General features: G+C 36.2%; 1 protein-coding gene across 1 annotated transcript in view; it reads right to left on the bottom strand.

The window, feature by feature from the left end:
* The window catches only part of Znf705d (zinc finger protein 705D), a 37,011-nt gene that overhangs the window by 9,900 nt on the left and 3,817 nt on the right, over positions 1-23,294 (bottom strand). Inside the window, exons 2-4 of the mRNA XM_021261369.2 lie at positions 10,755-10,836; positions 8,961-9,087; positions 8,174-8,272 (exon numbers count right to left, since the gene is read on the bottom strand). Of these exons, the coding sequence (XP_021117028.2) occupies positions 8,174-8,272; positions 8,961-9,087; positions 10,755-10,772 (244 nt within the window). The 5' untranslated portion in view covers positions 10,773-10,836. The remainder of the gene's footprint in view (positions 1-8,173; positions 8,273-8,960; positions 9,088-10,754; positions 10,837-23,294) is intronic.

Genomic DNA, 23,294 nt, shown 5'->3' on the forward strand with positions numbered 1-23,294 from the left:
TGAAGTCTGGAATATAGATGGGAATCCAAGTGGATGAAACAATTCCCTGATGCCAACTGAATTAAAGAACAGGAGAGAATCAATCAGGACAAAATACTACCCAATATCCCTAGAAGGGGGTCTTCAACTCAACCCCATCAGAGAGGGACGCATAAAACACAGGCTCCTGGAATCTTGTAAGTCATCTTTTAAAACTCCAACACTGCACAAACAACAACAAAGACACACGACAGCTCTTATCAACTAGCACAGGACTTGGGAACAGTAAGCTAGATGATCCAGAACAGGCATTCTATGCGCTGAAACCCCTGTCCTCTCCTTAGCAAAATTCTCTATCACCACAAGTGACTCAGGGTTAGAGATATTAAAGCTGCCTTTTGGGTTTTCCCCTTGGCTGAAGATAGTAGAGACATATTTGCTTTTTAATTTCAGGATCCCTGTAGGGGAAGAAATAAAAATATCAGTATACTGTCTTCTCACAGTACCTGAAACATCTAACTTGTTTGGAAAAATCTTAGAAAAATTTCTTGAAAAATTCACTCTCCCTCCCCAGATTAAGTTGATTCAATATGTGGATGACGTATTGCTTTCCAGGGTTCTCAAAGGGGAAGTGACAGATGCCACTATCGCCTACTTAATATCCTAGCTTGGCAGGATGTCACAGTAAACTAGAACTAAATTACAAATTCTTGAAAATGAAGTTGAATGACTGGGACACTTCATTAGTGAGGGGAGATGGAAGCTACGTCCTGAGTGAGTGCAGGTGAATATCAGCATGCATCTCCCCTGCTCTAAAATATAACATGGAGTTTCAGGGACTATCTGATAATTTCTCTCTATGAATAAATTCATATGCCCTGAAAAACCAAAAGCTTAAATCTTACTCTATTACAGTAGGAACCTGGCCTTGATCTTCAGAATTCAAAGAAAACCCAACAGGTAGAAAACCTTAAATAACCTCTCATCACTGACCCAGTCCTGGTATTTCCCTTGATCAAAAATCCATCTCTTTCTTTCTCATGCCATAACAGGGAAGGGCCCTCAGCATCCTAATTCACGAACATGAAGGTAAAATGCAACCAATGGCTTACTTGTCCAAGTTACTGGACTCACTAACCTGGGGTTGGCCAGAGTGTATCCAGTTCTTTACCACAATCATCATAATGACTAAGAAAACAGAAAACTTACTTTGATGGGGCCTTTATGGTCAGAAAACAACATCAAGTCTGGGCAATTGTTCACAATAATGGAGGAAGAATGCTAACTGACCACCAGATATTAAAGCATAAAGAACTTTTTAGTGAGATGAGGTCAGTCTTTCGTCTCGTAGCTTCCTGAAGCCTGCTGAATTCTTCTTCAAGGATAACACCCAAAGTGCTGTGGACCATGATGTATGAATCTCAGAGATTATCAGACAAGGTTTTACCAACCTTAGAGAAACTCCATCTGCTACTATATAAAGCTTTTCATATGTGGTTCCTCAAAAGAAAGAGACATAACAGTACTCTGTTATAACAGGGAACAAAGTTCTTAAAGAGAAGGGCAACAGCTATTTATACTGACTCCAAATGTGCTTTTGGTGTGCTCCATACTTTGAAACATCAGGGTTGAATGATGCCTGATTAATAGCAAAGAACTAGACCTTCCAATACAGAATTAATCATGCAGATTTAAGAAAGTTTCATGTTAATTGAAGACATAGCTGTAGTACAGGTCCCAGGACCCCAGAGTGGGAGTTCAATGGGAGCCTGGGAACCATGCAAGCGGATGAGATTGTGAAAAAGTCAGCCCTCCAATCAGAAGCCCCTGTATTCCACCTCATCTCCTTTCTCATTTCATCATTATTCCCTTATTTCTGCAAACAGAAAATATAGATTCAGACAATGGGAGCCATTTTACTGTTAACATCCTTAGAGTACACAGAGGGACCTATAAACTTCTGAAAATTGTATATACCATGACATCCTACATGCTCTGGAAAAGAACACAGGATGAATCAATTCCTAAAAAGTTATTTAGCTACTGTAATACTAGAAACTAGCCTACCCTGGAAAAGTGGCTTCCCACCGCATTATTCAGAATCAGAGCTGCTTCAAGAATTGATATTAGTCTGTCCCCCTGTGAGATGCTCTATGGCCTCCCTTCTAGGCCAGGGTACTGACATCTTCATCTTTGACACAAAAGATGAATTCCACAGAAACTATGTCCTCTGACTCCCCACTCTGCTTTCTCATTCACACAAGGTTTGCTTGTACAGATTTCGCCTGTTGACTTCCTGTACACCACATCCCACTTGCCAACTGCTTGTACCCTGATCAAGATGTGGAGAGAAGAAAACCTCCAACTAACTTGGGAAGGATACTCTCAGCTGTTACTTACAATTGACAGCACTGTACACAGGCTGATATATTTTGGACTCATTACACTGCAGTTTAAATGTTACTTTCATCTGAAACTGAGGGAAAATGGAGGCCAATTCAGAGGTCCACAGATACCAAAGTACATTTTAAAGTATTATAATGGGACTTTTACATTTAGCTGAGTTTTCCCATCATATCTTCACTATCAATGTAACTGTGGTTCCCTCTGCTCAGAATAGCACAATTCATGCATGTTTTGTCCCTTCCTGTAGAAACTTGCACAACCAAAAGCAATGGTCTGGAGCTGATAAATATTTCTGCCCTTCTAGGAAAAGGATATAAGTATAGCATTTTAAAAGGTCTCTGTAATGACAGGAATGACATATGGTGGACTACTCAGTATAAAGTTTGCACTGATAACCTACCATCTTCAAATTCACTGCAAACCTTTAAAAATACAGGCAATAGGAGGAAATGCTTCTTGCCACTGCCAGCCCTAAGAGTGTAATCTCCTACTCCTGGTTCCTAATGATCCTCAAACCATGAATCAAAAACCTGGAATTATGAGAAATTATGGATTCAGTACAGAAATCTCAGGATATGACCTGCTCAGTTCCTTTACTTTAAAGCTCATCAAAAACACCTCCAACACACCCTCTCCTTCCACCCTCATGGCTGTGACCCTACAGACTAGCTTAATGGCACCTCTATAGTTTAGCAATTATCCTGCTAATGTCACAGGGGTACAGGTTAAAGACTTTCAATCACCTTTGGCAATTTAGACTTAATTCAAGAAAACATATGTTTGCCTGAAATGGATTAACTATGATCTTCACAACCTCAAGTATAAAAAGGATTGCTATGCAAGCAGAGCAGGTCAGCTAGAGGCTCAGGTAGTCTGATTTCCCATAGGAGGGACCTCAGTCATGGTGGAATCTATGACAGCCATCTTTCAAGACCAGGTGGCCAGGGGCAATGAGTCCTGCCAGATTTTGTCACTTCTGCTGAAAATGATGAGAGATCATATACATAAGACTACAATAAACATAAGACCTAAGTCATGGGTAACTAAGTACACCTCATGTATAAGGTGGGGGCAGTGAGAATTCCAGGGTAGTGCATGGAGATGTACTGAGGATCTGGGCAATCAGGCAGCATGGGCTGTGGCTCAGACAGTGCTCTGGTGGTATTCAGGGCTTCATTACTCAAGAACTTAGTGGCCACCTGGAGTGGGACTTGTGCTTTGGTGCAATTTTCCACCCCTTTCCGCCTTACACTTAGAAACCCTAATCCACCCCCAAATCTATTCTTCACCAGGGAGAAAACTTATCACAAGGGGGGGGTCATCTGATTCTCATATGGACATTGACCCTAGATCAGTCCCTAAGGGAGTGCCCAAAGAATTTCAGGCTAGAAATAAATAGCAACAGGACTGGTTTCAATACCCTTTGTTGGTCCACCATCCACAAAATGGGCCAAATGAGAAATACTGTAACTAACTGAGGTCTGCAAACTGTATTAGAGAATCTATTAAAGGAATAGCAGAAGAATTAGACCCCTGCAGCAAAATGGCCTGGGAAAATAGTCTGGCTTTAGACATGATTTTGGAAAAAAGGGAGGAGCCTGTGTAGTGACAAGCAGGCAATGCTGTACTTTCATTCAAAATAATACAGCTCCAGATGGTTTTGTTATCAAGGTACTGGAGGGTATAATATCACTTGCTAATGAATTAGTAGCAAACCCAGGAATAGGTGACCCTTTCTTTAATGAAATGGATCAATCCTTTAGATCATGGAAGGTACCTCCATCCTGAGTCCTGTTATCACTGTGTTTGGGGCAGGGCTCTACTGGGATGCTGCATCATTCCCTGGGTAAGGGGGATGTTCAAAACCTGTTAGAGACAGCCCTTACTAAGCCATCCCACTTGCCTACAAAATCAAATACTAGTATTATAAACCTCAGACTGAGATGACAAAAGTCAATGATTATTTGTTCAGATTGAAGAAAAGTATGTCACAAAGAGTGTGTCACAAAGGAGAGCAAATTTTGCATAAAAAGTAAACTTTTTATCAAGGGGGATATTTTGAATAACTCCATTTATAAGAATTTGTTATGCTTGCCAGTTATTTAGCTCAGTGGTTCTGCCTCCTGCATTGCAATCACAAGGACCTGAATTCAATCCTTGGTAACAACCACAACAAAAAAGAATTCATGATGCCAAAATTCTCTTTTTGTAAATGTGCACATGGTTATTTTCCCAATCCTTGCAAGAATAACTTGGGACAATATGGCCATATGCTAGTCCACCTAAAGTAAAATTTGTAACAAAGATTCTTCTGGGTCACAGCATCTGTTCTGCTTAGCGCTACAACTGCTTAACAACTATGGAATCAGGTTAACATGTGAGGCCATGTTTCCATTAATAGAGCATGTCACAGTGACAACAGTGAGTCAAGAAATAAAAGCCACATGGACTTACTGCCTGGTGTGCTGCCAGGCAGTGTCTATCCTAGCTATTCCCCACTCTGAAGAAGTCAAGCTTTGCTGAAATACTTTCAAAGACTTTTATCTGGTTCTGTCGTGAACCCAGGGATTTTCTCTCTGACACAGTATTTTCCAAAAACTATCAAAATATAAGTTCAAACAAATATTAAGTTATTTCTACATTTAGAATTATGCAACATGATATAGGGATTAAAAAATTATTATAAGATAGAAAGAACTCTAATATAGCTCAGATTGAAATGTCACCTACTATTCACATATGGAAAGAGAGTTGAATATGGAAAAGAGAAGTTATAACAGCATCAAAGTAGACATTATTAGATTAGGTCATTGACACGTTCTTTGTTGAATAGGAGTTTGGGGACAGGACCTGGTTGGAATGTGAAGGCCATGTGGACATGACTGGGAAAGCTCTTGTCTCCACCTGACCCTCTCTTCTCACCTCTTTTTCTCTTTTGAACCCCACCTTCCACTACCCGTGTAGCTTATCAGGCCATTCTCTTATGCTTTTCTGCATTGGAGTTGGCCAATAATAAACTGCAACTTCAGAAATTGTGTATTACAGTAAAACTTTTATTTCTCTAAAGTGTTGGCCTTAAATATTTTGGAAGAGGAACAGTGGCTAATGCCATCTCTCATGTTCAGGAGGTTACAGAATTGATACTGTTTTCATGATCTTATTATGAAAGAGATCTGTATATTCAGTGAATTCCAATGATGATATTAAATACAGTTCTTTGAATGAGGAGAAAACCAATCCTACAATTCAACAGCAAAAGATACACATGCACACACACACCCAGATGAAAGCCTAAGGAAAACAGTCATCAGAAAGTTGAGGAAGGCTAAAAATCAGTGCAATATTAAATATCCATATAGTAAAATAAAAGTACAAAAATTGACACAATATTGGCATAAACAGAGAGAGAAGCAATAGACTGGAGGACACTGAAAGAAAATTACATACTAACAACTATCATTTTCCTGAAAAGAAGACAAGCATATGTATTGAATAAAAACTAGTCTGATAAATATTTTCAGAAAACTGGACATTCATAAATAGATAGTTAGCAGTGGATTCCATACTTTCACAATGTAAAAAATGTCCACTGAAAGCATATTAAATTTCCAGGAATATTGCCAAATTTATTTGAACAAGAAGATAGGAGAAGGAAATGTTTCACTCTGCCAGCAAATGTAAAAGTTTTCTGCACAGGACTCCATTAGAAAATAAACAGGAGAAATAATCAATAAATGGGGTAATATCAAACAGAAAGCTATTGCACTGCAATAAAATCAATTCCAAATGAAGACATGAACTATATAACAGAAAAAACTCTTTGAGAGAAATCCTTAGTACAGAGCAGTATGATCATATATCTGTATACATATGAATACATATGGAAAATTAAAATAAAATACACATGCATTCATAGAAAAGAAAATGATGTACAAAATCATTTCTCCAAAGAAGAAATGAAGAGAAGAAATTAAATGAAAATAATTTCCACATCATTACTTATCTGTGTATTACAAATCTAAACTACCTTGAGATTTCATCTCACCAATTAGAATTAGGATCATATACAAGTAATAATAAATTATCTTGAGGATTTGAGGTAAAACTAGATATAAATTTCTCTTGTAAATGATTAAATTCATTATTAAAATCACTGTGAAGTTTCCTCAAAAGAGTAAATTTTGACCTACCATTTTATCCTAGTTCCAAAAAAGTTGATACATTTCCTAAGAATTCCTAAAGTATTCCTACTCTTTAAATATCTTTATTCCAGCAAAATACATGTCTTCCTAGCTATGAAAACTTCCTAAGTGCACATAGGAAAAGGATGAAGGCAGAGAATGTGTATTTCTGCACAATAAAGTATATTTTAGACACACAAACTAAACAAAACAAAATAGGCTATGATTAAACTTGATGTCATGTTGCATAAAATGAGTCAGATTAGTAAGGTAAAATATCATGTTTTGTCTCATAAACAGAATGTGGAAGAAAACCTGAGATTGGATTGGCATGTTAATAAAAGGAAAAACATTAGAGAAGTAGAGGATGAGAGGAAGGAGAGAGGAAGAGGCAAATATCTAAGGGGAAAGGGAAAAGAACTAAAATGTGTTGTACGCATGTGCAGGTTTTATAAAATGAAATGTATTACTCCCTCAAATTACCATACAACTAACAGAAAACACAAAAATTGTCACTCAAATTGAGTAAAAATGGCAATTGTCAAATTATATGTTCTAGGCATTAGACAAATTATAGGTTGCTGGCATTTGTCCAATTATAGGTCATAGGCATTTGATATTGTAGAATTTGGTAAAAATTAATCTCACATATTAAAATGGAAACAAAAATCTGTGCTGGTACACAGGGGAAATATTTAGTACTCCTATGAAGAAAACAGATATACACAAAATTAATTTCAATACATACATATGGTTCTCTCCCAAATCTGAAACAATGATAGGAAAACACATGACCTGTGATAGTCCACAGAATTAAATGATAACACTTGTGACATTTTTCACAGTGTCCTTGACTACATTTTAGGAAACATCATTCCCTTCACCAATCCCACATCTCACATATGCCATAGCCAGGCTCCAATCTGTATTGAAACATGAGTCTGTGGATCTCATCTGGATTGTGAATTTGGGCAAATTTTTCTCAACCCACCACCTACAGCAATTGAGATGCCATGAAAGGAATTTGGGAGAATATTGGAGAAGAGGAGGATGAGGGGAAGGAGAGAGGAAATGTTCAGGAAATGAGGTGCATAAGAAGGACCAATGTGTGATATATCCATGTAGAAATGGGGTTAAATGGAACACATCTTTCTCTAAGAGTAATACAAATCAATTACAAAGAAGCAAGGGATAACAAAGGCTGTCACTTAAACTGAGTACATACATTAACAGAGGTCCAATGGTAAATTGTACAAATATAGAGCATTGGATTAGAAGTTTGTGAAGATTAAATTATGGAAAATTAAAATGGTGACAAGAGCCTGTTCAGGTATAGAGAGAAAATCTTTAATGGAATCTCTGAGGACAATAGCCCCTATATGAAATGGTAACTCCAGTGTATACATAAATCTTCTATCCAACCCCAGCAAAAGCAAAGATAAATACACTTGCTGAAGATGGTCATGTAAAAGAAATCCTGAGAAATCTTGAAAAATTCACCCATGTCCTCTCCCACATTGTACAGAGCATCACTCACTTTAAAAGCCTTCACTTTGCATACTGACCACACTCTGATCTGTACTGAAGCACCACTCAGGGGTCCCTACCTGGACTCTGAAGTTGAGGAATAACTCTTCCTTCCACCATCCACAGCATTTCTTTGTCCACTGAAAGAAAATTTAGATCTGATTTGCAGAGCTGGTATCCTGTTCAAGGAAAAGGAAGCAAGCACGTTTTTATTATTGTGGCAATAAAAAATATTTTGATCATGTACATGGGATGCAATTCAGAAGAAATAAGGAAGTATAGGTTAGACCTAGGAAATATATTCAGAAAACATCACTGAGTGAATTTTTGAATATTAAATGCAAAACTAGAATGTGTGCCAAAAGACGATTCTTTGTCAGGATTCTTATACTCATTCTTGTTTTTAAATAAAATGCAGAATTATCAGTATTTCAAAAATAATAAAATGCATATGTCCATGGTAAAATGAATACCATTTAAATAGAATCAAACACAAACCTTTCAAGAACACTCAAATTACATTTATTTTCATGTCTGCATCAAAACTCAACATGCTGAGTTTAAAATAATACTTTTCCAATAATTTAGTGAATTTATAATTTTGAAATCATTCATTCCATACACAGTATTACTCTGGGTTTTGCAGATTTTCTTGCAAAAAAGGCATGAAATATTGATCAAGTCAACATTCAAAGTTATTAAAAACATCTTTTAAATGAATGTGATTGAAAACTTTCTTTCATGAAGGTGTAAGTTTTATGAACAAATTCAGACAGAGAGTTGTTTGGGTATGCATCATACATTCTAGAAAACTAATGCTAGAAAACTTGCATGACTGAATATAGATAGAGACAACAGTGGACTCACCAAGGGATAGGAGATGATTAATGTTTTCCACCATCACATTTCTGTACAGCTCTCTCTGAGGTGTGTCCAATAGGGCCCATTCCTCTGGGGTGAATTTTATGGTCACATCTTCAATGGTCACTAACTTCTAGAAGATCATAGACACTACACTTTAGATAAAAGAATAGCAACAAAGTTCTTTGCATGAAAACTCAGATTATAGCCCAGAGGCAGAGGAAAGCCTGGATACAGAGAAATTGAATTGTTTAGGGCAACACTATTCCTTCTCTTTACAAACACACTCTGAACTCATAAACTCATTATTATGAAGGATAATTACATTATGAGAAATTTTACATATTTGGTATTGAAAACCTTTGAAATTTGTCAATAGAATGGTAGTTATAACTTTTATGAAGGTTGTGATGAAACATTCAGTTTCAAAATTTTATGTAAAAATATCTGCCCTGATCATTTTGATTAACATTCTTACATAAAAGAAGTGAATTATTGTTATCACTGTTTTGGTTTCCATTAGTGAGAATGACCATGGTTGTTTCATTTTCATTCATATACTTCACATCCCTCATCTATTTGACCAATTTTATACTGATGTGAATGTGGAACAATCCAAAGAATGTTTTTCCTATCTCAAAGACATTTATTATAATTGTTGTTTCTATTATTCATAAAAAAGTCAAGGACCATGAAAGGATATACCACAATCCCAAATCACTGGCTGAATTGCATGACTGTCACCATCTGTGGATGTGGTCAATCTGTACTGGGATGGAATCAAATTTGCAGAGTGAGGCTCAGGACAAATATCAAGTAGGACTCATCAGAAATCTTTCTGATTGGTGTATTTTCCTTTGTTCTAGATGAACTTTCCTTAGCTATGAGGATGCTCACACTTCTCTGAAAACTCCCAATATTATTCTTGAAGGTCTCCTTTATGAATATTGTTACTATATTCACATGTTCAAGAAGCTTTAGATGAGGTATCACATTTTCAGTTCTTCAAAAATTTCCAGAGACTTCTATTTTCATTCTATTATTTCCCTTAATACACTCTTGACTTAAGATTACAATGAATTCAGTTAATAATAATATCTAATAATAACATGCATCCATAAAATATAAAAAATTCTGAATTGTTGACATGAAAGTACTATGACTTTGGTCCAGATCAATAAAGTATTTTAGCTTATTCTTTGAAGACTTTTCCACATTGAAGAAAGTACTATTCAATTTATTAAGTGTAAAATTTCTTAAATGATTGGCAATTGCAAATCTTCTTAAACATATTTCATTAATCTTCCAGAGCTTACAGACTTGATATCAAAATTTTTGCCTCCCTTTTGATTGAATTCACCTGGTGAAATATTTAACTCCCTCACTGCCTTCAGCCGCAGTGCCCTATTTCTCACAGATAGCTTTGCCCTGCATTCAGCACAATTCTAACAGCACTACAGTTAGCAGCACAGGCAAGGAGGTCAATATTTCTATAAAAAGAACAAGGAAATCAATGAGGGAGAAAATATCTTCCATTTCTTCTATAAGTACAAAGCCACAGTGCAGATACACATACACAAAGATACTGAAACCCATAGGCAAATATGTTTAGATTGTAGCATTGTATGCATATTATATAATAAATAAGACATTATAAGTTTACAACCATTAAATTTACCTTAGTGTGAATAAAATCCTGCCTGAAATATAGATGCCTTAATCCCTCCTACTTGGACTTAAGACTTACTATCCGCTCTCACTGAGCTTGTAATACCAGTAGAAAAACACATTCTTACTCACATGCACATTCAATGCCATTCACAGAGTTGTCAGTTGCCTTCCAGTACAGATGCTGTCACAGGTTAAAAACTAAGTGTTGAATCTGTGGATAGAGAAAAAAGTTATTAAGACATCAGTCTGTGCTGAGGATTTAAACTCATCTGTTAGGAAGCCACAGATATTCATGGAAATGTGAGCCTACTGCCAAGCAGCAGAAAATGCAGTGCAATTGGTCATAAGCACAAGGGTCTCAATTTTTCCAGAGTAAAATTTGAGTGTGTAGTTCTGGTTAAAAAATAAGGTACAAATGCAGTCATCTCATAGATTGGAACATGAAAAGCATTGCATCTACTGTTCATTAGTCTATTCAGCCTTTTACTTTAAATGTAAGGAATTCTTTCCCTCATCACAAAACAGAGATAGCTATGAGCCATCCCCATATGTGACGTAGTTTCCATCTTTAGACAAATATGGTAGAATTTTTCAAACTACACTAGATTTGCATCATTTGGTAGAAATGATCCCTCGACCTCCACCATATTTCCCAGATGCTTCCCTGCATTCTCAGCCATGAACTTGAACCTTTCTCTCCAGGAATGGATGCCAATCTTGGTAAGATGTTGCATAAAGGGACGAATTGACACAGACACTCATTCACCTGGGTTCTCATTCACTGACACCCAACCTACATAGGTAACATTAAAATCTTCTGCTTAAGAAAGTAACAAAACTACACATTTTTCAGTCTGCTGGCATTTACTCCCACAATTACTTAAGACAACACTGCTCAGAAGCAGTGCACATGTAAATTATGAGGATCATCCCAAAAAGTCCTGGCTCAATGGGATATTTCATTTAAGGTTTTGCTGTAGCCCATGCAGTTCAGTTTTGTGTTACTCATCACTTCCATAACACACCTACTTTGCATTTATATGCAGACCTTTGCTTGCATGTGAGAAAATCTTTAGGAATTGTAATGTCTCTCCACAACTCTCAATACTAAGTATACTGGCAACTGTATTTCATTTATAAATAATATTTGTTGTGAATAAAAGTATAATCAATTGACTTTTTATATGGGTATTTGAATAAAGTAAGACATTATAATACATGAAACTATGTTGCCAAATATATATGTGCATAAAGTTTTATCAGTTTAATCTTTACAAAATCTCTGATCTTTTAGACCTTTAACCAATTTATTCCATAACCATTATAAGAAGGTGAATATTTAATATAACCATGTACTGCACCTTGATATTAAGATTGCTACATGTTCTGCCTGGGATTTGATTCATATTTTATAAAATGGACACATGATTCAAACTCAGAATGACATTTCTAATGTTAATAATAGAAACAAACATTGCAAGTACAATGTCTTCTAGTTTTTGCTTTATCAAGAAATTACTAGCCCAGCCTCCAAGCACAGAGTGGATGGGTGAGGAGCTGAGCTGTGTGCAGCTGGGCTGCCACCCCATCCCTACCCCAGCCTCTGAGTGAGTAGCCTGCAGCAGCACCCCAACACCAAACCTGCTGGACTTTGGCCTCCTGGCAACCCTGGTACCTGGACCAACACAACAGAAACACAGGGGGTTCTAAAGGCCATTGTCCTGAGCTCCAGAAGATAGAGCAGAAGTGAGAAACAGGAAGAGTTCCTCTCTCAAGCTCCTTGATAAAAATTAAAGCCTACTAGAAAAGTGAAGGGAATCTGCAATGAAGGCACTCCAGACCACTTTGGTTAGTAATTCAGAGGGATCACCACCTCCCATCGAAACCTGGACTATTTTCAGGGTAAGAGCAGCTGGAATCTGCAGTAGATCCTTGCAGAGGTCAACCCTGAAGGAGGTCAGGGAGCTCAACTTGGGACACAGAGCCAAAAATCAGCCTGAATCTCAAGGTTCTGCTGCTGGTTTCCTGAGCCTAATTGACTTAGATCTGCTATAGACTTCCTATTGTTTAAGTTGCTCTGTTCTTGTCTTTGTTCTTTCATTCCATCTTTTCCTCTTGTCCTCAACAGTTTCCTAGTGTTTGCATGATTTTCCTTTGTTATCTGGCCTCACTGCTAATATTTCCCTATACTTCTACACATTTACCTCTCCCTCCCCAACTCTTTCTAAGGGTAAATTCGGAACATTGAAGCTTTTATTCACTAGAAATATATTTTGGGCTGGTCCTCAATTTTTACTTAATTCACATGGTTAAAAGTGATAGATTAATAACTACCACAATTTGTCATTTTCTAACCAGTGTTTGATGCTATCTTGTTGCTAACTGTATCACTTGGGCTAAGGTAATGTGATTGATCTAATCATTTTTCCTTCTTGGTATAATGAAAATATGATTGCCTCAGAGTTATTAGAGACTCAAAGCCTAACAGCTGGCTATATCTGAAAGACACCTCTGAGAAGCAATCATGCCATAAAGGTTCTAAATTCCAGCAACAAAGGTACTTACAATAAGCAATATTGAAGTATCAACACAGGAATTAAAACAAGGACAGTACAACAACAAAATTAAGAATGACAAGATATTTCAGCAAGGCACAAACCCACACTTCCAGCTAAGCAAAGGCATATTCTGGGGGGAAACGTGGTGGAAAAGTCTGATAATCAACCACCTATTCACCTTGAATTGATAGCACAGGAAGTAATGAAACAGATGAATGAGGCTCTGGAAAAATTCATATCAGAAATAATATCCCATATAAATAGAGAGATGGTGGGCAAAGTGAAATACATGAACAGAGACTCTAGAATATAGAGAGATAAAAAATATAGATGAGTTCAGGACCATGATGGAATCCATGAATATCCAAAATACAAAAGAAATGGAAAACATGAATGACCAACATAGGAAAGAAATGAAATCCATGAAACAGATTCAAACAAATATCCAGGAGATTAAAAACTTTATTGAAAATATTCACAGCACACTGAGCCAATCTGAAAACAGAATATCAGATATAGAAGACAGGATGGTGGTCAGTGACCATGAAAAGGGAGATCTCTTAAAACTAGTAAGGGACCCTGAGAAATCAATCCAACAGCTCCTAGGTGATGCAATGAAGAATAATATAAAACTGAAAGAATTCCAGGTAAAAGCAGGAGAAAGTACAAATTACATAAATAATATTGTTCACAGAATTAATGACAGAAAACTTCCCCAAATGACCAAACAATTTGACATACAGATAAATGCAGCACAGAGGATTCCAATGAGCCATGATAAAAAAAAAACCCTACACATAGACACATAATTATCAAGATCCCAGAAATCCAACAGAAGAACAAAATAGCACAAGCAGTTAAGCAAACAAACAAATCACATGCAAAGGAAAGCCCAGTAGAATCACAACAGACTTTTCAAAACAAACCCATAAATCAAGGAGAGCCTAGACTGAGGTATTTCAAGCCCTAAAAGTAAACAACCTCCAACCAAGACTTATGTATCCTGAAAAACTATCTTTTAAAATTGATGGAAGAATAAGATAATTCCATGACAAGGATATCTGAGAAACTTCATGAATAGCAAACCAGCACTCCAAAAAATTATACTAGAAAAAGACAATGAAGGTCACAACTCCATGAGGCCCAACAGAGCAAATCCTTCAGGCAAGGCAGGAAATCACAGGGTGAGGGTGGAAAACAAAAAAGAACAACAACAGAAAAATAACATGACAATGATAAGTCAATACATATCAGTTATAGCCATCAATGTTGGTGGCCTCATGTCACCAATCAAAAGAATCAGACTGGTGGAATGGTTTAAGAAGCAAAATCCAAAAATATGCTGTATACAAGAAACACACCTAGTTCAAGAAGAAACTCATAGACAGAAAGTAAAATGATGGCAAACTGTTCTCCATAGAATAGGAACCTGGAAAAAAAAGAAAGCAGAGGTAGCTATCTTACCAGAGACAAAGTAAATTTCAAACCAAAACTAATTAAGAGTGACAAAGATGGTCACTACATCCTTGTAAAGGGAACAATTCAAGAGGAAGAGACAACAATCATAAATATGTATGCACCAAACTCTAATGCCCCCAATTATATAAAACAAATATTAAGGGATATGAAAAACCAAATAATCCCTAATAAAATTTAGTGGGAGAACTCAATACACTAATGTCACAAATAGATAGATAATCTAGACAAAATTCAACAACGAAATTCTAGAACTGAACCAAGCTTTTGAACAAATAGACTTAAAAGACATCTACAGAGTGTTCTGCCCTCAAAATCAGAATATGCATTCTTTTCACCAGCACACAGGTCATTCTCCAAAGTAGACCACATACTAGTTCATGGTACAAGTTTAAGTAAATGCAAAGGAATTGAAGTTATCCCATGCATATTATCAGACCATTGTGAAATTAAACTGGAGACCAATACCACAAGAATCCACAAGAAATTCACAAACACATGACAATTGAAGTACACTCTCCAGAACAACCAATGGGTCACAAAGGCAATTAAAGAATAAAATATATAGTTTTTACAAATAAATGATAATCCCAATACAACATACAGAAGTCTGTGGGCCAAAATGATAGGAATTCTGGGCTGAGGATTTAGCTCAATGGTTTCACTGCATGCTACACAAGCACAAGGACCTGAATTTGATCGAAGGTACCAAAAAAAAAAAAAAATGAAAGCAGTTCTATGAGGGAAATTCATAGCACTGAATGCCCACAGTAGAAAAAAGAGGAAATGCAAATAAACAATCTAATACTCAATCTTAAGCTCCTAGAAACAGCAGAGTAAGATGAATACAAACTTGTGCAAGGGAGAAAGTTCTAAGATCAAAGCAGAAATCACTACAATGGAGACCAAGAAAATGATTCAAAAAAATCAATGAAAGAAAGAGTTGTTTTTTCAGAAGAAGAAATAAAATCGATAAAACTTTAGCCAACCTTATCAAAAAAGAAAGAAAAGGCTCAATTACAAATAAAAATTTAGAATAAAAAAGGTGAAGTCACAACAGATCCAGCAGAAATCCAGAGGATTATCAATACCTACTTTGAGAACCTGTATTATAATAAAAAGGAAAACATGCAAAATGGACAGATTTCTCTATATATACAAACTGCCAAAGTTAAATGAAGAAGATATAAAAATTCTAAACACTCCAATTACAATCATTGAAATTGAAAATTTAAGTAAAAATTTACCAACAAAGAAAAGCCTATGTCTTAATGGCTTCACTACTGAATTCTCCAAGACATTTAGAGAAGAACTATCACCACTACTCTTTAAATTCTTCAATGAAATTGAAAGGAAAGCAGTACTTCCATATTCATTCCTGGAAGCAAGTGTTACTTCGATTCCAAAACCAGGGAAAGAGCCAACCCAAAAAGAGAACTACAGGCCAATCTCCCTAATGAAGATAGATACAAAAATCCTCAACAACATATTGGCAAACAGAATACAGAGGGTCATCAAGTAGATCATACACCCTGACCAAGTCAGATTTATCCCAGGGAAGCAAGGATGGTTCAACATACATAAATCAATAAATGTAATACACGATACTGAGTCAAGGAAAAACCATATGATCATCTCAATAGATGTAGAAAAAGCATTCAGCAAAATCCAACCCCCATTTATGATAATAACCCTACAGAAAATTGGAATAGAAGGTCTTTATCTCACCCTGATTAAGGATATATATGAAAAACCAAGAGCCAAAAACATAGTAAATGGTCAAAAACTGAAAACATTCATGCTAAAATTAGCAACAAGACAAGAATGACCACTATCACGATTCCTATTCAATATAGTTCTGGAAACATTAGCCACAGAAATTACACAAGAGAAAGAAGTAAAAACACTAAAAATAGAACAGGAAGAAGTCAAACTGTCATTATTTGCTGATGATGTGATACTCTACACAGAAGAGCCAAAACACTGCTAAAAGAACTCGAGACATAATCGACAGCTTCAAGAGAGTACTTGGATGAAGGTCAACACTCAAATAACAATAGCCTTCTTGTACAAAAATAACAGACTCACTGAGAGAGAAATTAGGGAAATAATTCATTTCACAACAGCGAGCAAAAAAATGAAATATCTTGTAATCAGTCTAACAAAGAAAGCAAAAGAACTCTACACTGAAAACTACAGCACTCTGAAAAAAGAGATCAAAGAAGATATAAGAAATAGGAAAGACATCCCTTGTTCCTGGGTAGGAAGAATGAATATACTGAAAATGACTATACTTCCAAAATTGCTATACAGATTTGATGCAATCCTAATTGAAGTTCCAACAATATATTTCACAGTAGTAGAGAAAACAATCCAAAAACTCATTTGGAACCAGAAGAGACCTAAAATAGCAAAAGCAATTCTAGGCAACAGAGACATAGCAGGGGGTATCACAATCCCCAACTTGAAACTATTCTACAAAGCTACTGTGATAAAACAGCATGGTACTGGCAAATAAACAGACCTGAGGATCAGTGGAATAGATGAGAAGATGCAGAAACAACTCCAGTCCTACTCAGCCACTTCATCTTTGACAAAGGAGCCAACTACCATCACTGGAGGAAAGATAACCTATTTAATAAATGGTGTTGAAAAAACTGGATTTCAACCTGCCAAAGATTAAAACTTGATCAGTATTTATCACCATGCACTAAATTAAGATCAAATGGGGTTAAAGATGTAAATATTAAAAGAGACACACTAAACTTGCTGGAAGATAAGTTATACTGAACTCTTGAAGACATTGGTATAGGGAAAGTCTATGAAAAAAAACCCTCAGTAGCATGGGAACTAACACAAACAATCAACAACAAGCATCTCATCTTATTAAAAAGCTTCTGCACTGCAAGAGAAACTAACGACAGAGCTAAGAGTCAACCTACAATGTGGGAAAAAACAATTTTAGCACCTGTCCCCCAGGCAAAGTAATACTATCTAAATATATATTGTGCTTTAAAAAATCAGACCCCATAATTTAAAGACCCAATTCAAAAATGGGCATCTGAAATGAAGAGACATTTCTCAGACAAAGAAGTAAAAGCAGCAAAAAAAAAGAGGTAAAAGCAGCAATTAAACATATGAGATGATGTTCAACAACACCGTTCGACAGATGCAGATGAAAACAAAACTGAGATTCCACCTCACCCCAGAAAAAGTGGCTGCTATCAAGACATCAACAAATAACAAATGCTGGTGGGGTTGTGGGGAGATAGGAACACTTCTTCATTGTTGGTGGGAGTGCAGACTGGTGCAACCACTGTGGAATTCAATATGGAGATACCTCAAAATTTTAGGACTATGTGTTCCATTTGACCAAGCTCTTAACTTCTGGGAATCTTCCCAAAAGAATTGAAAGAATCATACCACAGTGATATATGGTTATAGCACCTATGATTATAGCAGCACAGTTTGTAATAGCAAAAGCTTGGAAATAGCCCAAGTGCCAATTAACTGGAAACTGGATAAAGAAGATGTGACATATTTATAAAAAGAAGTAGTACTCAGCCATAAAGAATGAGAAACTAGAGATATTATTAGCTAAATGAATGCATATTGAGGACATACTCCTAAATGAAATAAGTAGGAAACATATGTCTAAATACCAAATAGTCTCTCTCATGTGAGAAACTCAAAGTGTAAATAATGATTAAAATGATTAATTGATAATGAGAAATAGGAAGAAATAGTCCAAAGAGGTTAGAGGAATTGGGAGGGGTTGGGGAAATGATAGAAGGGAATGGAAATATTATGAGAAAAGGAAAAAAATGGAAAAAGTCTTTGTAAATAGGGAAGGGCAGAACGGGTAAAGGGGGGACAGGAAATGGGGAAAAACAAGGACCAACATACATCGTGTAAAGGTACAAGTACCCAATTATAAATGTAAATATGTTATACCTGTAATGTATCAATTCAAAATGTAAAGAAGAACAAATAATTTACCTACAAAAAAGCCCAGGTCCTGATGGCTTCACTGCTGAATTCTATAAAATATTTAGAGACAAACTATTGCCACTAATTTTAAACTTTTCAATTTAAATAAAAGGGCAGCAATACTTCCAAATTCCTTCCTGGAAGCGAGTGTTAGTTTGATTCCAAAACCAGGGAAAGACCCAATCCAAAAAGAACACTACAGGCCAATCTCCCTAATGAACATAGATGGAAAAATCCTCAACAAGACACTGGCAAACAGAATAAAGAAGGTCATCAAGAAGATCATACACCCTGATCAAGTAGGGTTTTTCCAGAGATGCAAGCATGGTTCAACATACACAAATCCATGAATGTAATAGACTATATTAACAGATTCAAGGACAAAAACCATATGATCATGACAATAGATGCATAAAAATCATTTGACAAAATTCAACACCCATTCATGATTTTAAAAACCCTACAGAAAATTGGAATAGCTGGTTTTTATCTCAATAGCTTTGCTGGTGTGAAAAACTAAAAGTGTAAACAAGAATCAAAATGTGTAATTGATATTGTGAAATAGAAAGAAAAGACCTAAAGGAGTAGGGGAAGTGGGAGGGGTAGGGTAAAGGAAAGAAAGGAAACAAAAATATATGAGAAAAAGAAAAACATGGAAACAATGTATTTGTAAATAGGGAAGGGTAGAAGCGGTGAAGGGAGGGCTAGGGAATGGGGAAAAATTAAGAACCAAGGTACATCATGTAAAGGTACAAGATCCCAATGATGAATGCAACTGTATTGTGTACCTAAAATACAGCAAAAAATTTAATGGAAAATAAGATATTATTAAGCACATGAAATTTGTACCATTTGGCAAATAACTTGATATTCTCCCCATTTCCTAAGCATGAAACCTCTCCTCATTTTACTGCCCATTTGAATACACAATAACCAATTCAAATACTCATATGGATTTGCATTTTTCTATTTTCTTGGATATTTTTTACATATTTTCATAAACATCAGCAATGGAGGATCTTCCAAAGAACACTTTTCTTGATGCCTGCATCTGCTAGCACAGGATCATGATGCTGATCTTTGTCAAACTACGTGATCGCTAGTGACAGATCTTGTCCATGTGTTGAGCAATTTCATTATGTCTTTTTAAATGAGATTTCTTCTTTTTTCTATAAATATTACAAACTTTAAACTTGTCTTTTTATACTCATCCATTTTCTTTTGTGCTACCAAAGATTATTGGATATAGTTTTAACAATATTGTTCTAATATACAATGATTCAAATGCCAGCAGGGCTGCCATGTCAAAGTGTTTGAGTGAGTGGATAGAAATGAAAACTATTTTTGACAGTTCTGAGATGAAAAGTTCTATAGTCCTTGTTTGTTTAGGAAGTGGCTGACTGGCTCCTGCATGCTGGTTTCTCCTTCTCTTTCTAAGAGGCCTTCCTTGAGCATATGGGAGTGCTCTCCTCTCCTTTTCTCAAAAGAGCACCAGTCACACTGGACTAGCACCATGTTAATGACTCCATTTCACTTTACATCTTCAAAGATGGCAACCCAAAGTCAATCATATGAACACATTTTGGGTAAGGGAGTGGTTATTCATGTATTTCAAATATCAAATATAAGAGCATAGGCATTGTCACCCAAATGATTAGAAACCAATTTTTTAAAGTGAAGAAGTAACTCAGTTTAATATAGCATATAGAAATATCCCTGCATTGTTTCCCATGTGTTACATCTCTGCAATTGATCTATATTCATTCCACAGTCTCCCTTGGCCAGAGACTAAGGAAATCTTTTACACTTGTTAGGAACAACAGATTCTTTACTAGGACTTTCCATCTCTCAAAATTCAATGCTCTAATCATTGAAGCTCATGAATTCTCTTCTGTCTAAAGGTGAAATTCATTGGAATATATACCCCCAAACTTATCATATATCATTTAGCAAAAATGGGAAGATGAACAGTGAGGTGAGAGTCCACTACTGGAGACACATATAAGGCTATTTGGAATCTGAGAATCCTTACAGATATGTGACATGGAAGATGGTGAGTAGAAAGGAATGTTCTATTCCTGAAAGCTGTAGAAATACCTATACAAAATACTGCCACAGCCATGATTGCCAAATTTAAGATTCAAAGTATTCCTCAGAGTGAATTTGAGGCAGCCCAGCAGGATTTCTCCTTCCTAGGAATACCCATACATGGCTTCCAAAACCTGCACCTATTCTACTTTTATAGTTGTTAGTGAGCCAGGAAGGCTTCTTTTATCACATGACAAATACATGAATTTTTCTTCAAATGATCCATTGGCTCAAGAGAAGTCAACTAAATGAGCATAAAGAAAAACACAGGCATAACTATTGAGAAGCTGAAGTCAAAAATGTGAAGTTGTGAAACTTTTAGAAAATTGATTAGAAAGCCATTACTCTGAATCAAATTTCTAAAATTCCATTTCCAAATTTTAAAATGAATAGTTAATAAAACTATGAAATAGAATATGAAAATGATTATGAAATAGAAATCAATATATAAAAAATTAAAAATAATTCAACAGAACAAAATCTATTTCCTTCCATTTTCTGATATCATCTTCAATCTCTTTTTTCAGAGTGCTATATTTTTCAGAGTAGAAGTATTTGATTTCTTTTCTTAGGTTGATTCCTATGTATTTCAGTGTTTTGGAGGCTATTGTGAAAGGAATTATTTGCCCTATTTCTCTCTCAGTGAGTCTGTTGTTTGTGTATAGGAAAACAATTGATTCCTGTGTGTTAACCTTGTATCCAGCTCCTGCACTAAATTTGGTTATTAAGTCTAGAATACTTTTGCTGAAATTCTTGGGGTCTTCTATATAGAGTATCATGTCATCTGCAAATAATGACAATTTAACTCCTTCATGTCCTCTCTTTATTCCGTTCATTTCTTTCTCCTCTTGTCTCATTGTTGTAGCTAGCACATACAATCAATAAGTGGGATCTCCTTATTAAAAAGCTTCTGAACAACAAAAGTATCCAGAACACTGTGAAGAGTCAATGCACAAGGAGGGAAAACTTTTACCAGCATTTCTGCAGACAAAAAACTACTATTTAGATTATATAAAGGACAAAATAATCAGACCTCCCAAACTTTAAGACCCAATCCAAAAATGATCATCTGAAATGAACAGACAGTTCTCAGTCAAAGAAGTAAAAGCAGAAAATAAACATATGAAAAAATGTTCAACATCACTGATCATTTGAGAGATACAAATAAAAACCGTGAGATTCCACCACACCACAGGAAGTATAACTGCTATCAAGAAATTAACCAATAACAAAGGCTGGTGGGGTTCTGTGGAGAAAGGTACCCTTCTCCATTACAGGGAAGGCACACTAGTGCAACCACTGTGGAAATCAGGATGGAGGTACCTCAGAGAGCTAGGATTGGAAGCCACTTTTGACCCAGGTATTCCATTGCTGGGTATCTTCCCAAAGAATTAAAATAATCATATCACGGTGCTATATGTGTACCTATGTTAATTAAAGTCCAATTTGTAATAGCTAAAACTTGGACTAGCCCAAGTGCCCATCAGCTGGAGACTGGAAAATAAATGTGGTTTTCTAAAAAAAAATAAAATGGAGTATTATCCATGCCCAGAGGAAGGGGCTTCTGAGCAGCTATCTGTCCCACTGCTTCTGGCCCATAGGAAGGGGCTTCTGGGCTGCCATCTGTCTTGCTGCTCCTGGCCCAGAGGAAGGGGCTTCCAGGCCAAAATCTGTCCCACCAGGCCCAGCCCATAGGAAGGGGCTTCTGGGCTGCCATCCATCTCTTTGCTCTCAGCACAGAGGAGGTGATCCATGCAGGCGCCAACAGCACTCCCTCACCCTCCAGAGTTGAAATGAAAAGACTCATAAACATTCTCAAAGCCAAACTTCTAGATCACCTACAGTAGCCCTAAAGGGAAAAGAGATGAAACACTTGGATACTCAACTGCCTGGAATCCATGAACTGGCAACAAAAAAGGATCTGGAAAAAATGAAATCAGAAATAATTTTGCAAATAAGAGCAGATATTATGCTCATAGTTCAAGACATGATTAATAAATCTAGAGAGGAGCTGAAGAACAGGATGGATTCCCAAAATAGGAAACAAATGGAATCCATAAAACAGATACAAACAGATTTCCAGGAGATCAAAAACTCTATTGAAGTCTACACAGCAGAATGAGCCAATGTGAGGACAGAATTTCAGATATAGAAGATAAGATTGCAAATAGTGATAAGGGAAAAAACTGCTTCAAAATTGTAGGGAACCATGAGAAAGCAATCCAGCAGCTGCTAGATGATGCAAAGAAGAATAATATAAGATTGATTGGAATCAATGAAGAAACAGAAGAGAGTGCAGATGACATAAAAAGTGTTCACAGAAGTAATGGCAGAAAAGTTCCTAAGCAGGGGGAAAGAACTTAACATACAGATAAGTGAAGCATATAGGAATCCAATTAGCCTTGATCCAAAAAAAAATATATCTGCACCTAAACATACAATAGTTAGGATTGCAGAAACCCAACAGAAGAACAAAATTCTACAAGTAGTGAGAGAAAAGAAACAAATGACATACAAAGGAAAGCCCATCAGAATCACAGCAGATTTCTCAATGCAA

Source organism: Heterocephalus glaber, unplaced genomic scaffold, assembly GCF_053883595.1.
Source record: "Heterocephalus glaber isolate CG9 unplaced genomic scaffold, H.glaber_assembly_v1.0 deba00001460, whole genome shotgun sequence".
Classification (NCBI taxonomy): Eukaryota; Metazoa; Chordata; class Mammalia; order Rodentia; family Bathyergidae; genus Heterocephalus; species Heterocephalus glaber.